Consider the following 17,218-nt stretch of genomic DNA (forward strand, 5'->3'; position numbering starts at 1 on the left):
GTTTTAGAAGAAAAGCTCTTTTTCAAGTTATAGGAAGTGAACTGATGTATTTCCTAAATTTTGGGGTGTATCTTTCTGGCTCCTTAAAAACTGAAATATCAGAAGATACTGTCTGGAGGACCCAGTGTGTAACGTGGGGCAGGAGTTGATGCTGCCTGCCAGAACAAAGCCAATCACCATGAAGTGATTCAGAGGACTTGAAGAAACTTCCAGTTCAGCACCAGATCTCATTTTAGCAGGGTTGTGTATGTTGGAACTGTCTCAGTTCATCTCAATCATGTATTTTCACTAAGAAAGTAGTCCCTCAGCTATAAGGATATGAAGTTCATTTGCACTGCTTGAGGGATATATAATTAATACTATAGTAAGAAGACTCTAAATTCCAATGTTTGCAGAAGAAATGCCTGTCTTGAGCTAGTAATCCTCGGCTTCCTCTACAGGAAATGGAGAGAAATAGCCATTTTTGACATTCATCTCACATCAAAGGACATATTCAAAGGAGGTTACCTGAATTGCATTCTAAAGTGCCTGTTTATCTGATCTTACTGTAAGGGGAGCTGAAGGAGATTAGCTGAGAGATGGACAGTTCTCTTGAATCATCTGAAGTACAAGAGTAATCCACACCTTCTATTGTGTGTGAAAAATGCTTTTGGTATCATTTTGTCTCTGTTAATGAACACCAATTGTGCTTTACTCTTCTGAGAACTTAAAGTAACTGCTTAAGCCACAGCCAACCTGAATACAAGCATCTTTGCTACCTAAAGAGTAGGTGGTACCATTTTGTGCTACTACTAGCCCTGATAAATGTGTTGCAGCTTAGAATGCAGACACTGGTAGGAATGCATAGAAAATGAAACTCTAGAAGTTTTGCATTTTTAGAAAACTATGATTAGAGTGCTAATTTCTCTGGTGAGGGAGAGGTAGCTGATCTAAGAAGAAGAAATTTTCATCAGTTTACAAAGCAAGCTCCAGAACTAATGAAGCCTGGTTTCTGCTTTAGTATGGGTTTCTAAGGATTTCCGTCTCGAGGTTCATTGTGAGATGTGGCTGAGACTTATCTTCTGGGGCATTTACAAGGTCACTCTCCTCTGTGGATTCTTTGTTGTCTAACAATTTCTGTGCTGACACTACAACCATACTTTTCCTTGAGGTGTTTGCAAACCCCACTTTTGCCCAAATCTGTTGATTTTGGATAGCTGTCTCTGACATCTTAATTTTTTGCAGTTAAATTTGGCTGCAGTCAGCAAATAGCTTCTGGAGACAAACAGATACAAGCTGTGATCAACTCTGCCTTGTTTCCTGTGAAAAAGAGCTAAAAAGTCAGTAGTGGCATTTTGCTACACACTATATTTACGCTGAAGACTAAAATCTCCCTTGCTTCATTTTTTTTTTTTTTTGTTCTGTAGTTTGCATAGGCTCTTTCTGTCCCTTCTAGTGATGAGCGAACTACATCGAAATAAGGAAGTTAAAAGATCCTGTATAAAAGCCAGTAATACTGCAGATGCTGGCTTCACCACTGCAGGGCAGTCTATGGCTAAGAATGTAAAATCACTTCGACACAAAAAAGCAAGCTTCCTCCAAAAGAGAGTTTGTACTTCATGAAATAGAGGATTTCACATCTGAGAAGAATGAATGCTGGTATTTCCCAACAGACACCTTTTATGCTTTTAGTAAGCACTGAAAAAAAATTAATTCTGACAGGAATTTATGTGCATGCACAGGATGGTGTTCCTTACAGTGCTCTGGATTACAGCAGCCCCTTCATTTTTGGGGCTGGGTCAGTTCTACTCGTAAAGCAGGCTCCCAAGCGGACACTGTCAGAGAATTCTTACTTACAAGTGCTTGGCAGTTCCAGGTCAAACTGTACGTGTCAAACCTCCACCCCTTTCTGCACTCTTAGTCACCTTAGTACTTTGTAGTTCAGTCTGCACCTGTAATTCCATTGGAACTGGATGACAGAATTGAACAGATTAAACTTTTTCCAGCAAAGAAATCCACAAATAGTCTTTTGGAGAGAAAGGAAGGAAAGAAGCGTTAGCTGTGTATTCCTACAAAGCGAGTAGTAATGGCAATGAGCAGCACTTTTGTTCCTTCCCACAACCTTCTTGGAAGTAAACGGAGACCTGTCCTGCCTGATCTCATGGAGCATTTTGTTTCTTAAGCAAGAACTGTTGGATCTGCCAGTCACAAGCAGAAATTCATCTAGAAAACACAGGGGACAAACTGAAGAAATGTCTTACAAGGCAAAGTTGGCCCTTTAGGGGCTCAGAGGAGATGGTGGAACCTTCTGTTTCCATTGTCTCCCAGGCAGGACCTACTGCAAGTGTCACCGGCAGCTTCATAAAAAGCATTGGTGCTCAAAGGGAATGGGTTTGACTCCCTCTGTCCTCCAAGAATGACTCCATTCTCCAGGAATTTCCTTGTCTTCTGGAGTCTAGCAAGAAGGGAGCAGGAGCAAGAGCCCCAGCAGAGCTCAGCTGGATGGCAGGTGGCTAATACATGGTCATATTTCCATGCCCAAATTCTGTGTTCATCACCTCTTAGACTTCCTGTCTAGCCTCCCACTTTCCTTGGTGGCAAAGGTTTTCTTTTTGGTTTGTTTCTTTTTCTTCATCTCCAGTGACTTAGAAGGTTTAGTTTTGCCTTGAAAAAGGAGGATGCCTTGTTGGGAGGCAAGTGGGACTTCTAGCCATGCAGCCTTTGAAGGCACAAAAAGCCAGAGTACTAGATTTTGCTCTCCAAGAGCTGCTTGGTTTGGCCTCACTTTGTCACATTGTCCCTAAGCAAGACACGAGTGAAGTTCCTCTGAGCTTGGGGTCTGAACATGTTCCTGAGGCCCTCAGAGAAGTGTTTCAACCTGCTGGGACATTCTGGTGAACAAAACAAAACAAAACAAATCATGGCCTTATTGCTGTTTTCCGAAGGAAGGGCAGATACGGTCAGGCTGAAATTCCCAAGTACAGACTGGAGCTGGGATTTACCTGTAGCATAATTATTGCCTTGGTTGCCAGAGGTTGCGATTTTGAGTCCTTGCCTCAGGTGCAGGCTCCTCCAAGGAAGCTGGAAGCTCAAGAAAATCTCTCCCAGGCAGCTGCAGTCTTCCAGGAAGCCCCTCACAGCATAGCTATAGGGGACCGCTGCCAGATGCTGGAGCAAACCTGAGTGGGTTGGCTGCAGCTCAGTGAGGGTAAAGAGCACTGCAGCTGAGGGCCTTCAGTGCAGCTTTTGACACACTTGGCCACTCTAATTAGCAGAAAGAAAAATCTCATTGTCCTATTTCATTGTGGGCCATTGTGGGGGATACACAGAAGTACTCCCTTAGGTATACCCAAAGTCTTCCTTAAAGTAGGTTACATGCTTCCCTGGAAGCAAGGCGACTGTGACGTGCACCTCATCTGTGGAAGTACATGGCTTTCATTCCCAGTTGTAGTCTTCTCCAAGGTAGCTTGAAGCTCAGAAAATTTCTTCCTAATTACCTGGAGATGTACTGGAAATTCAATGCTGTTCATATGACTCTACAGTAATAGAGTGAGAACTTTCATCTGGATTTAAAAAGCAGTTCTCAGAAGATTTGCTGATAAAGTGAGCATGGTTGTTTTATGAACCATTACTGGACAAGTGTTTTGAGAACACCAGGGGCAGAAAGGAAAATGCTTGTTAGCAATATGGAAAAATCACTGCTGCTATCTGAGGTGAGGCAGATAGGACTCAGAAGGGGGGGAAAAAGCCACATTCAAACCAAGAAGAGCCCTCCTGAAAATAATACAAGGTAGGGATTTCTGATCTAATAATTTGTTCAGTGATGTAACTATGTATTATAACATTCTAATCTTGTGCTGCAGGAGAGGAAGGGTAAGACAAAATTTTCAGTATGTTTACTGTTGGACTGTACCTAGCTAAACCACAATTCACTGAACTAAGCACGTGCAACTCTCCATGTAAGCCCCAAGGAAGGGACTTCAGCAAAGGCAAAGCCCTAAGCAGGTAATCAAGTAGCTACTGTGTTATAAACTGCTTGAACTTGTGTAGCAAAGCAAAATCAGATACTGGAAAAAGAGGCGGAAATAGACTTACAAACACTAATATCACAGGAAAGAAAATTCTTCTGAACTTAGGTCCCACAAAAACTGAAATACATTTAAATAACTGTAACATCGATATAGAATTTCTGAAATTTCACCTCCCAGCAGAAGCTTTGAGGGTTAGGGGTATTTTAAGGCAGAACAAGTTCTTCAAGTTAAGCAGCCCTCTTCCTAGGCCACATTTCCTAAATTTATTCTTTTCAGGCTACCGCAAAGACCTGTGTTCCCAATTGGCAACCTCCCAGACTAACTTCAACCAGGCTATGCAAGCCATATTCCCATCACTAATGGAGAAAATCCTGTAAGTTTTTTTCAACATTATCCTTTTAAAATCTGGTATGTTCAAACTAGACTTCCTTTAATGTTCTAGTTTTTGAGCATTCATATGTGAAATGCTTGAATTCCTTTCACAAACTTGTCTCTAGAGCAGTGAAAAACACCACTGCAGTTTTTCCTTATTCCAAGGTTCTGAGAAAACTCACCAAACATAGTAGAACTCATAATGTATTTTTGATATTGCCTCAGTACAACTTCCAGATCAGAATGTCTTCCTATTGCAGAGTGGCTTAAAGAGAGAAAACAATTTATGTTACCTTTCGCTGCGCTTTTGACTAGCTTCCTCTCCACATTTGACAAAGACATGAGTTCTCCCAACGGCTGTTGAGCTTCCTTAGTTTCAGGAAATCATGGAACTTTCAGTGATAAGCAGTTACTCTTATGAAGAGTAGCTTGTAAGAATCATTCTGGGAATTTGTTCCTGGTCATATTATATGGCATATTTGACAAGTGAAAATCTTTCATTTGCTTTGAAGGCTAAACAGAAGGACTAGTCATGAGAGCTTAACGCAGTTAGTCACAGAAATGCTAATCTTCAGACACAGAAGAAGCTACTGCCTGACCACACCAAGGCTGTTAGTCTGTCTCATGTAATGATAAGAAAAGCATCCAGATTTTCAAATCATGCAAAGATTAGCATGTGCGTGGGGACCAAGGTGGCAAAGAAATCTTGGACATTAAGTGAAGCAACTTATCTACAACTATCCCATTTGGCAGAAATCAAGTAGAAAGAAAGTATGGCAGAGCTGGGGTTGAGAAGGAGAGCCTTTGTTTCATGCATCTCTCTTTTAAGCTAGAACTATGATCAAGGAATATGGCTTTACACAGCGCCTGTGACCTGACACAGCAGTGAAATTTCAATAGCCTCTCCCTTTGGACTAGTGTAGCTGAGCATTTCTTGTGCTTCGTTTGCAGCATCTGTGGGAGCTGTATGCTCATTCTTCTTAAAAACACAGGGAACCTGAGCTAAGCACAGCACACTAAGGGCAGATAGCTATTGGGTGACTAATTCTAACTTCTGCAACATGCTAAGCAGAGACGTGGAGAAAGGCTTCAGCCCCATTTGACTTGTTTTTCCTATCTGTGGATAGTCACAGAATCGTAGAATCATGCAGGTTGGAAAAGACCTTTAAGATCATCAAGACTAACCATCAACCCTACTCTACCAAGTACTTCGCTAAACCATACCTCCCAGCACCACATCTAAACGACCTTTAAACACATCAATAGATGGTGACTCAACCACCTCCCTGGACAGGCTACTCCAATGCCTGACAACCCTTTCGGTGAAACAATTTTTCCTAATGTCTAGCCTAAACCTACTCTGGTGCAACTTCAGTCCATTCCCTCTTGTTCTATCATTACCTGTGAGAAGAGACCAGCATCTACCTCTCTACAATGCCCTCTCAGGTATTTGTAGAGAGTAATAAGGTCTCCCCTCAGCCTGCTTTTCTTAAGACTAAATAGCCCCTGTTCCCTCAGCTGCTCCTCATAAGACTTATTCTCTAGGCTTTTCACCAGCTTCGTTGCTGCACACTCTCCAGCACCTCGATGTCTTTCTTGTAGTGAGACGCCCAAAACTGAACACAGTACTCGAGATGTGGCCTCACCAGTGCCAAGTAGAGGGGGATGGTCACCTCCCTACTCCTGCTGGCCACACTATTCCTATTATAAGCCAGGATGCCATTGGCTTTTTTGGCCACCTGGGCACACTGCTGGCTGATATTCAGCTGCTTGTCAATCAATACCCTCAGGTTCTTTTCTGCCGGGCACTTTCCAGCCATTCATCCCCAGCCTGTAGCGCTGCATGTGGTTGTTGTGGCAGAAGTGCAGGACCCGGCACTTGGCCTTGTTGAAGCTCGTACAGTTGGCCTTGGACCTTTGATCTAGCCTGTCCAAGTCTCTCTGCAGAGCCTTCCTACTCACCGGCAGATCAACACTCCCACCTGTAACGGGTCTGCCTGAGATGCAGCCCTCATCGCGCTGCGCAGTGGTAGCTGGATAACACACCAGTGTTTTGACTGCTGCTGAGCAGGGCTCACACAGCACCAAGGCTGCTTCCCCAACATTTCCCCAGTAGTCTGGGGGTGGGTAAAAACTTGGGAGGGGCTAGAGCCGGGACAGCTGACCCAGACTGTCCAAAGGGATATTCCATCCCACATGACTTCTGCTCAGCAATATAAGCTGGGGAAGAAGGGGGGGACATTCATTTTGCATTTGTCGTCCAGAGCAACCACTACGTGTACCGGATCCCTGCTTCCCAGGAAGTGGCTGCACATCATCTGCTGATGGGAAGTAGAGAATAAGATCCTTTGTTTTGCCTTTGCTTCTACGTGCGGCTTTTGCTTCATTAAACTGTCTTTACCTGACCCATGTGCCTGTTATATTTTCGCTCCCTTGTCCAGCTGAGGGAGTGAGAGTGATAGAGTGGTTTTGGTGGGTACCTGGCATGTGGCCAGGACCAAACCACCTCACTTGGTGTCATCTGCAAACTTACTGAGGGTGCATTCTATCACTTTGTCAAGATCGTTGATAAATATGTTAAACAGAAGTGGCCCTAGCACTGATCCCTGCAGAACACCACTTGTGACTGGCCGCCAGCTGGACTCAACTCCCTTGATCACGACTCTCTGGACCCGGCTGTCCAGCCAGTGTTTTACGCAGAAGAGCGGATGCTCATCTAAGCTGCGAGAAGGCAGTTTCTTCACTAAAGTAATTTGAATTTAAAAGAAAATTGGCATTCAGCCACCTACAAAACTGCCTTGGTTTTAGTGGCTGCTGATTTAAGGCAAGGTGAGCTCTGAAACTTGGATGACAGAAAGTTAGCTGCTTACTGTGAAATATCACGGTTCATGTTGGAAGGATCACAATTTCACGAGTCTGGTAGAAATGCTCTGACAGAATTTTAGATCAGGTCCTTAATAAGGACACAGTGTAAGTCCAATTTAGGAAAAAAACAGGCCAAGGTTTCTCACCTCAGCCTGCTTTCTGCCCCATCTCTCTGCCTTTTGGCTTGCAGTAACTTTCAGTCATGGTAGATACAGTTACTGGGTATGTAATTTCAGGGTTATATGGACTTCAGTATTAAGTATGCAGTGGCATCTTCTGAATTGTTTTGGGCCCCCTGAAATAAGAAATTGCTTTTAAAAAAAAGGGGATGGAATCTGCTCTCACATGAAAACCATAAAACTCTAATTCTTAAAGCACAATGTTTGTATCCTTCCCAACATGGGGCCCTGGGTTCCCTTTGTTCTGCTACTCCATATTTTTCACCAGGAAGGTAGTTTAAAGGAAAATCTTTCAAGTAGAAAAAGCTCAAGGGCCCAACTTCCTGATGAGACGGATTTCTATGCAGGGAGTCTTTCCTATGTGAGGAAGTGCCAATAGGTCAATGAGACCTGTGTGCACAAACACCAATCAGCCGTGTCATTACTTCTTGTATGTGGATTTTGAAAGATCTACATCTTCTTAAAAAAAGAACAGAAAAGAGCAACTGAACTGATTCCTTGCAAACAGGGGTAACTAATGCCCTCGATTAGTTCAAGAAAAGTCAAGGAACCCTATGGCAAGATGAGACGTTAAGGAGCTTTGTGTTCATTCTAAGGCAAAATATAAGAAAATACCCAACCATCTCCTATCAAAATTAAAACACCGAAGGCATTCTTCATGTATTTTAATCAACAATTAATGACAGAGATCCATTCCCTGCTTTTCCTCTGCCTGTTGCAGATCACCTTACACTTACTGCCAGCTGTTTCAAACTGTGCGATGGATGCAAACTTGATGGATCAAATAAATCTTTGATGTGAATTTCCTAAATTCTATGGGATTGTACCAAGGATAAAAATATTATCCATGTTGTTCTTGAATTCTTCTGGCAATTTAGAATATGCAAATTAGTGTGGTAACCATCAGTTATGTAAAATATTTTGCCAAGATCACTTCAGAGGTTTTTATCATGTGGATTATTGGCACAAGAGGGCTTGACACCAAACCCAAATCAATTGTTTTCCTAGCCAACATTACCTTGTTAATGAAGTACACAGGATTTCATTAGAGTTATTGTCTAGGCAGTGCTTGTAAAACACCATTTTATAGTGGATTCACATTTTAAGAAGCAGTACCAGCTTTGCCTGGAATGAAGTGGAATATTAGAGTATTTCCAAGCTGAACCCCACCAGTGCTTGGACTGACCCAGGATGGTGTGTTACAAAAGTCTTGGTAGCCTTAACACTTCACTGTACATATGGGATCACCTTTTGACAGAAGGGTACAATGCAAACGCAACTGCCAGGCTTCAGTAGAGTGGCTGGCTATGAATGGCATTAATCCACCAGATGCCCCCAATTTGAGTGCCTCTTTACCAAGTTCATATGAAAAAATATGGGATGTGAGTCACTGGTGAATTACATTAGCTTCATGATGGTTTATCTCCAGCAAGTCAGCGACGATAACGAAGCTCAGTTAATATTTACCTATTGCATTTACTAAAATCACATACCCTTTAATGGCAAATGATCCATGAAATGGGCTGTAAAGGGGCCAAGAGGAATTGTTCTTTTTGCTAATACAGCTGCAGCAGAGCAAAGGCCTCTTATGCCGCAGGGTCCAATAAAGGGAAGAGTTATTAATCCCAGTATCTCACTGCAGGGGGAATAGTTATAACTTGCGTGTCTGCAATAGCAATGATTCAGTGGTGAATGATCAATATATTCACAAGTTCCCTGTCATTCTGAAATGCTACCATGTTTTTCTGCTGAAAACCTCAGTGTTGTCACACTTGAATATAAAAACTTCATTTGAATGCAAATATCCTTCCCTGTCAGTAGCCCTGAACTCATTGCAAGGGATTGAAGCATCCAGTGATTTCTAAGGAGTGTAGCCAGCACTTTCTGCGGAGAAGTCAGAAGCAGCAGCTCTGATTAGTCACTGACAGGAACTCTGGTCCCCAAGAAATGGCAAAGGAATGGCAAAAATGACAGAGCAGAGAAGCAGAGGTAAGAAAATGGCTAGGTACTGAGCAAGAGAACTGGGTTTCCTGTTTCTCTGAGTAGCAAATATGCTCTTGCTTCTCTCAGGGGAGGATCCCAGATGACAGATGCTACTTTCTCTGCTGAATGGAGTCTAAGTGGTTCAATGAATTATTTGTTTTATTGTGTCTGTTCCTTGGACATAGTTTTAACATGTGCCATTCATGATCTTCCCAGCCCCCTAAATGCTAAGCAGGGCTTGCAGGAGGAAATCATGCCTTAGGTCATCCCTCCTGCCCACCCCAGCATGCCCCTGAACCACCCCATATGTAGAAGACAAAGGGCTGGGAGTTGCAGTGGTCAGCCTCACCATGTTTTTGTCATCTAAGGACTACTCCAACCTGAAGAGTATCTTTGGCAGGTAGTTCATATGTGGTTCCTGCTGCTTTTCTGCTGCCTGCTGGGAATAAAGGGATTATTTTACAGGGTCGGGAATCGTACTCCTAAAGTCCTATTCTTCTTTCTGCTCTCATACCGATATGAATTAAATAGGTGACTTCATTCCCTGAGTGGGAATGAGAAAGGAAGAGGACCATGATTTTTAAAAAATGGATTCTATCTCAGCAGAGTTCTGCATTTGGATTTGACATTAGCTTCGATTTGGGAAAATTAATAGCTTTCAGCTTTCCATCTTTATCCTCAACTAAGCTCTCTTTGTCAGTGTCTGTGGTCTACTGACCTATGTGGGCTTTTTTCCTGGGCTTCCCAGTCCTTCCCCACACCTGCCACTAACACTGTTCTGTGACCTGAACAAGAAGTCAGTTTGAAAGTTACCATAGAAATCTGCTGAATTTGAGTGTTACTAGTGCATGGTATTTGATTTCAGATCATCCTCATATCTACAGTGTCATATTCTTGTGATTTAGTTTATCTACTAGATACTCTACTGGTTTACTTTGTAACTATTTGGATGGAGATCAGCAGGGAAGATATGTCGTGATTAAAAGTAAAAGCAGCAGAAGCCTATTACTTCCGTCACTGGTGCCGTAAAGTCTGTTGACTCTGTATTCCAGCCAAAATGGCAGGGCTTCAAGAACAGACTTTACCTTCCAGTAGTGCCCTGCCTCAAGTGAGACTGACAATGGAATTAATGGGACACGGACAGTGGGAAAGGGGTAACATGAACTCATGTTTCATGTACTGCACAATGCTTTCGCCCGCTGGTGCAGGATTTTCTTAAGAGCAATAGCAGCAGCAAATCTTTGTCTGGCAGACATTTGCACCTGCAATTCTGTAAGCCACTTAGTAAGTGGCTTATGACTGTGCAGGGGGGACAGGTGAAAGAAGCAATGGGCCAGCTTTAGGACACTTAACTTTGTAAATGCTGGAAAACTTGGTAAAGCAGTGAGCAAGACACAGTTCTCAAGGACCAGCTTACTGTCTGAAAACCAGATAAAAGGTCATGTATATTCCCCCTTAAGTGCATGGACAGACTCGACCTGAGGACTTGCAACAAGGGTGAAAACTAAGTCCACTTTAAACTGTATTTGTGCCCATTTACTACTGGCAATCATTCTGGCCTTGCTGTATTCCCAAAGGGGCATTGAGCACTTGAAAGTGTGGGAACGTCTGTTACCTGTGTTTGATTTGCTGGGACTAGGTGAGAGGCTTCTTCTGTCAGGAATGGTTCCCCCATGGCACAATAAGGTGAAGAAACGCTGGGTCAACTTGTGCCAAGAGAGCAAGTAAATCTCTAAGAGAGACCCTAAAATTACTGACATCAAACATCTGTGACAGCGTATCTACTGACTGTCCTGCAGTAGAATGTAGATCAGCTCAAGACTGAGCCTGCTGGATTTTTTATGGGTATGTGATAGGGTATTAAAGCACTCTGATAGGACCCTTTTGCAGCAGTGTAATTTAAGAGATGAAAGAATGAATGGTGGTCTACATTTTGGTGGGACATGGGCACTGCTCCCTTATGCTGTTTGGAGAAACCTCCACCTCTGTGTGCGTAAAGAATAATTCAGCTTCCCATGTCTGACTGGTGTAATTAAATCACATTTGTGCAGCAGAGGTCAGAAGTTTGCACTTTCTGGGCTGATTTCATTCCTGGTTTGTTGAAGCAGTAAATCTCTGGCCTTACTTGTAAGATATTTTGGATACACTTCTTAAAAGACATTGCCCTCATGCCAAAAGTTTTTGCTCTAAATAAACCATATGTTATGCCTGAACTTACAATATTTTTTTTCTCTAACATTTAGAAGTTGGCATCAAGCTAGCAGAGGCAAAACTCACTTTTTCTTTAGCTGGAGGACTGTGCTGATGTGCAAGCCTGAGAAAAGCTCTGGAAGAGGGCAATGATTGCTTGTTACTAATCAGGTGTTATAAAAAATGATTGTTGCCAAAGAAAAAGCAACATGGTGGGGGTGGGGAGTGAGGACACCTATATTAATGAAGGCAATAAGAAAAGGACAGCTCTCTGTCTCCACATAAAACAAGAGAGAACTGGATACCTGTCTTGTCTGAAGGACTGGAGGTGACTGGGTGCTAATCATGAACCACTGAAAGAAAATCGAATGAAGCTCCACCTTTCAGGGGCCCTGCCGTCAGTGTTTTGTTTTCACGCCAGATTCCTGGACTATAAAAATCTCCCTATAAGCCAAGAAAAAAAACACTTCCCTGGAAGGATTTTCAAGTTACTGCTTCATGGCAAGATGGAATTAAAAAAGGGGAGGTCATTTTGGATCTTCTGCCTAATTTGGAGTTGTTGCAAGGGCAAAGAACCCGTTCAGATAGGTAAGAAAAAATTCTAATTCTCAGATTATTTGCTCACATGCAGCTCTCCATAGGCATCATATAGAGTTGTCAAATGAAAATGTGTAACATATTTGTGTAAGAGCTGTAGGCATACCAGGTACTGTTTAACATTGTACATTTTTATCCTTATTGTGAACCACTTAAGTATTTTACTTTTTATCTTTCACTACTAGGTAGTTTATCACTATTTTATGTCCTGTGACTAATCTTAAAGAGGAGACTCTCTGGATGCAGTTCGCATCACAAAAAAATGGTGACACCCTTTTCAACACTTCTATTCTACATAGAAGTGTGTTACCATCATGCCTACTAGGTTTGATTGACCAGTATGAAATAAGGTATTAGGAGTAATCGCACTTTTGTGGTCTGCTGCACTGTTACCTCCTGGTTTGGTTTTGAACGTCTTACACTTTTCCCAGTTAATACACAAACAATTGATGTGACAGTTATTGCTGTCTTAGTAATTTTAGCAACTCCACTTCCAAGAAGAGCCAAGCTTTCTCATTTCCCCCCAGTACCGTGTAGGAAAGTGCCAAATTACCCTAGTCCACTTTAGTGCTATAGCAAACACCTATAGCAAATTACAGCCCCTTTGAAAAGCTGTTTCTGTAAGGACGTCTTGGCACTTGAGTTTGTGTTGCACATTTCTGACATCGAGATCTGAATTTCTCAGTGTTTCCCTGCTGGTTCTTAGGTAGAAATATTTAATAACATTTTAGAGTTCACTGAGTACACTAATGACTGGTTTTGATTTGATCTGTGATGGATGTCACTATGTTGATTTTCCTAAATATGCTACATAAACAACACAAAGAAATTTGCCTGTTTTCATGTGTCATTCTTTCAGATGGGCCTAGAAGAAACGCTAAAAGCATTCAGTAGCAAGTGTATCTTATTTAATTCAAGGTGTTTCATGTTGGCTTTGTGCAGCTCAGTGGTTTGAAAACTACTTTCTGAAGTGAGCTCTTATATGGACTTAGAGTATGTATCCATACCTTTGACAGAGGTACAACCCAGAGGTCCGAGACATGAGTTTTGCTTGAGATGAAAAACAAGTAGCTCTGAGTCAACTGCTGAAGCTGGTGGCAGCCTCAGCTGCTGAGACCAGCGGCTGCAATTTTGCTGAAGAGTCACGCCACCTGTGATATATCCTGGAAGAGATTCAATTCAAGACTTTGGACCAAAGTCTTGCCTGTGTTAAGAAGCAGGATTTCAAAAGTAATAATGAGATTTAGGCAGCCAGGATGGGATTCCCCTCACTGCACTTCTGATATCTACAGCACAAATGTTGAGGGGTGCCATCTACATTGGCACCCCTCAGCAACCATTATAGGCAATTGTGAGAAACATGCAGTCTTGGGGCATATTCTTCCTAGGTAGATATGTAAGGTAGGGAAGCTGAACCTCTTCTGCTTCTCACTGATAACTTCAAATGAGCCTGGGCTCATCTGCTTACATTGGAAGTATCACTGGCATGGACTTCAGAAGTTCAGTGAGATGAAACTCCTTCCTGGAGTTAACATCTTTGTTAAGGAGGTTAACATTTTTTGCCTTTTAAAATCTCTCCTTTAATGTTTTTCAACAACAACAACAAAAAGCTGAGCACTTCATGTTGTATTACTCTTTCTTTAGTCCAGGTCTCTACTGTCAGTAAGAGTGAATGTGCCACCTGGGGCAATTTCCACTTTCATACATTTGACCATGTTAAGTTCACTTTTCCTGGAACCTGCACGTATGTCTTCGCTTCACACTGCAATGACAGCTACCAGGACTTCAACATCCAAATCAGACGCAGTGACAAGAATAGCTTCCTGATCTACTTCACTGTCACCATTGATGGACTGATCTTGGAGGTGAAGGAGACAGGCATCACAGTGAATGGGAACAAGTGAGTAAAGACCGTACTGTTGTTTTGTTGTGTAGCAGTTTTATTGCTAGGTATTAGCAACAGGTGGTCTGTCTAGAAATGGACCTATTCTGCAGAGGTGCAAATGGCTGTGTCTGATATGTTCATAGCACTTCAAACAGGGTATTGAGAAGAGTTCACCCCATAGTGGTGGAGGAGGCAAGAAGCATGTAAACTACATCTCCCAGGGATCAACACCAACATGTTAAGCAAAAGGCAATGTGTGTGTTACAAAAACAGAAGGAGTAGGTTTCTTTAATGTGGCTTTGATTTGGGAGGGAGAGGTAGAGGGAAGGAGATAAAATCAATACTTTATTTATAGAAGGTTTTTATTTTGTAGAAACTTTGTTTTTTTTTTTTTCTCAAAACATTATTTCTGTGGTACTAACTCCACTGTTGTATGTTGCCATTCAGTAACAGATGGTCCATTTAGGAAAAGTTTTCTGTTTCCAGCTAGATTAGTCTAGAAAATCGCACTGCTTTCTAGATCAAAGCTTGCCTTGGGATCTTCTTACACAAGACAGAAGTTTCAGAAGTCAAAATCCACACCTTTAATTCCAATCTGAAATGAACCAGAAAGCAAACTGTAAAGAGAAGGGGAAAAATACTCCATAAGCAAAAAGTCATATCAACAGTAGCTGAAAGCTGGGCACAGTTTTAAGGGCAACCCTTATGAGAAGTGCAGTGACCTGCTCCCAGAATATAGGTATGAATGGCTGAGGCAAGCTTTGACTCTGGGAAAAGCCTTCACAATCTTGTTGGAGAGAAAATTGCGAGCATATGGGCTGAGTACTTTTGACAGCCTTTTAGAAACAACCAAATATAGAACAGCATCACTCAGTTGTAATTACAGTGGCAAAGTCCAGATGTATCTTCTAAATCACAGGGGCAAGAAAACTCCAATCTTTTAGTCATTTTTTGATTTTTTAAGTTTTTCAGGCTCTAGGAAAATGAATAGTACTTGTCTTGGTGAGATGAAAAAGTGATGTAGATCTGAGTCATGTCAATACATGAGTAACAGAACAGAGCTCTTTTCACACCTCTGTGAATCCCAAATGTCAAGGCAAGCCTGGAGGGGTGATGAGAACCTGCAGTATCCTTACATGGAGGGCCATTTTCCTAGTATTGTGATCTTGCTCCTTGTAACCTTTTGGGTTAGGTCCTCAGGATATGTAAACAAGTGGAACTGCATTGGTACCAGTCAAGTGGCTAATGCAGTATTGACAGACTCATGACCGAAACACATTGTGTTGTGGATTAAGGTTGGTAAAAGGTCACAGTGGACAAAGTGATAATACCTAAATTTAATGCATTGTGTGGATGAAGGCTGACCTTGAAAAGAATGTCCCCATGGCTTATTTAGCTCCTTTTGACTCTAGTTTTTCTTCCTGTATCTCTGAGAGTATTTCATCAGTCTTTTTTTTCAATGCAATCTCTTTTGTTCCCTCCAATTTCCAGGATCCCCATGCCCTTCAGCTTGAAGAGCATCCTGATTGAGGACACCTGTACTTACTTCCAAGTCACTTCCAAGCTGGGCCTGACACTCAAGTGGAACTGGGCTGACACTCTCCTAGTATGAACAGCCAGTTAGTTGTTTTTCTTTTGGTGAACCTCAATGATGAAAAGCAGAGCTGGATGCAGGCACGGTGTTGATATAAGAGATTATGAGGGGGAGGTATCACTGTATCCATAAGCTGATAGTGACATAACAAACTAAGGGTTTCATGGGGCAGGGGCATGCAGTCACAACACCCAGGCATTCCCAACCAATTTTATATGACAAAAGATGTCACTGTTAACCCTGGAGACAGCACCTTTGTAGTTATCACCTTCCTCCATGGGGCACTGGCAGCAGCACAGCTAGTACCTGCAGTTCTGACTTGTTAGTAACCCTCTGTTTCAGTGCACATCTTGTGTGGGAAACTAATCTGTGTGGCCAGTTCAGACCTTGGCCTCTCTCATTCCAAAGCCTTGCTATGCAGGAGTTCCCCTCTATACATCCACCTCAGAATATTGTCTTTTGCAACAGTGTGTTTATACTTCTGGACGTGAACACTTATCCTCTGCAATCAGGACTGAGATTAAATAGATAAAAGTTGTATGCCATGTTTTGCTGTTCAGAGACATAGAGAGGTTAGAAGGTGAAAAGTGAGGGAAAAAAAATCAGGAAGAAATCAAGTGGTATTCAGATTCTGATTTAATGAAGTATTTCCTTACTTCCTTCCCCTGTACTAATTCATACCTGAAGTATTACAGGCACCACCTGTAGAGTGGACAAAATTTTAGGGTCACATACTTGTAGGAAAAGAACCACCTTTTTTTGGTTGACCAGGGTGATGCCAGTACCATCCTTCAAGCATGTACGAGTGATTAGGTGCAAGAATTTTATCTAGCAAGGCAATAATGTGCTAACCTGGCCCTTTGTTGCCACTGAGTATGGGCAGAACAAGTTACGTTGAACAGACCCACCCTTAGAAATGCTATGAAGTTTTCCATTCAGCCTCTGGACTAAAAAAAAAACCTTAGATATGGCTAAAAGCTGACCAGAAACTGCTGCTTCGCAGCAACCAGCATCAGAGCACAGTTATTTGACCCGTCCAGAGTGGAGAAGTGGTACCATGCAAGAGGTACCACATGACTATATGCCAGTGTCTCTATACTGAGAGATACTAGTCCAAGGATCTGTCCAGGGGTCAGCATGCTTCATTTAGCTCTTTAGTAGGTAGGAAAGACAATTGCTAGAGGATTAACTTCCCATTTAAATTCAGCCTCTCTGCAGGCAAGTTTTGTGACAGGTTTGTAACAGAAAAGGAGACTGCTACAGAATGGTAATGAGCATTGCTGCTGCTGTGCTTTTCTATTTTGAACCACTTTGTAACATGCACTGCTGATGTGGGGAAAAGCTTTTAAATTCTGGGTTTCCTCTTTCCTTTTCTTTTGCAGCTGGACCTGGAAGAAACATATAAAGGGAAAATATGTGGTCTATGTGGGAACTATGATGGCAGTGAGAAGAATGATTTGATTTTGGATGGTAGGCCATGAATACAGCATATTCCACATAGAATGGAACTGTTAATATGTGACATGCACTTGGTATCTGTTTC

The 17,218-nt window shown here is 42.2% G+C and overlaps 1 protein-coding gene across 2 annotated transcripts in view; it reads left to right on the top strand.

Annotated features, from left to right (window-relative positions):
• The first annotated feature begins 11,967 nt into the window (after positions 1 to 11,967).
• LOC104345048 (mucin-5B) overlaps positions 11,968 to 17,218 on the top strand; it is a 45,741-nt gene continuing 40,490 nt past the window's right edge. Inside the window, exons 1-4 of one of the 2 annotated variants that reach the window (XM_086472300.1) lie at positions 11,968 to 12,187; positions 13,841 to 14,096; positions 15,573 to 15,687; positions 17,058 to 17,145. In XM_086472300.1, coding sequence (XP_086328426.1) covers positions 11,968 to 12,187; positions 13,841 to 14,096; positions 15,573 to 15,687; positions 17,058 to 17,145 — 679 coding nt within the window. The remainder of the gene's footprint in view (positions 12,188 to 13,840; positions 14,097 to 15,572; positions 15,688 to 17,057; positions 17,146 to 17,218) is intronic. The other variant, XM_086472301.1, reaches the window with a different exon arrangement.

Source organism: Leptosomus discolor, chromosome 12, assembly GCF_034619465.1.
Source record: "Leptosomus discolor isolate bLepDis1 chromosome 12, bLepDis1.hap2, whole genome shotgun sequence".
Classification (NCBI taxonomy): domain Eukaryota; kingdom Metazoa; phylum Chordata; class Aves; order Leptosomiformes; family Leptosomidae; genus Leptosomus; species Leptosomus discolor.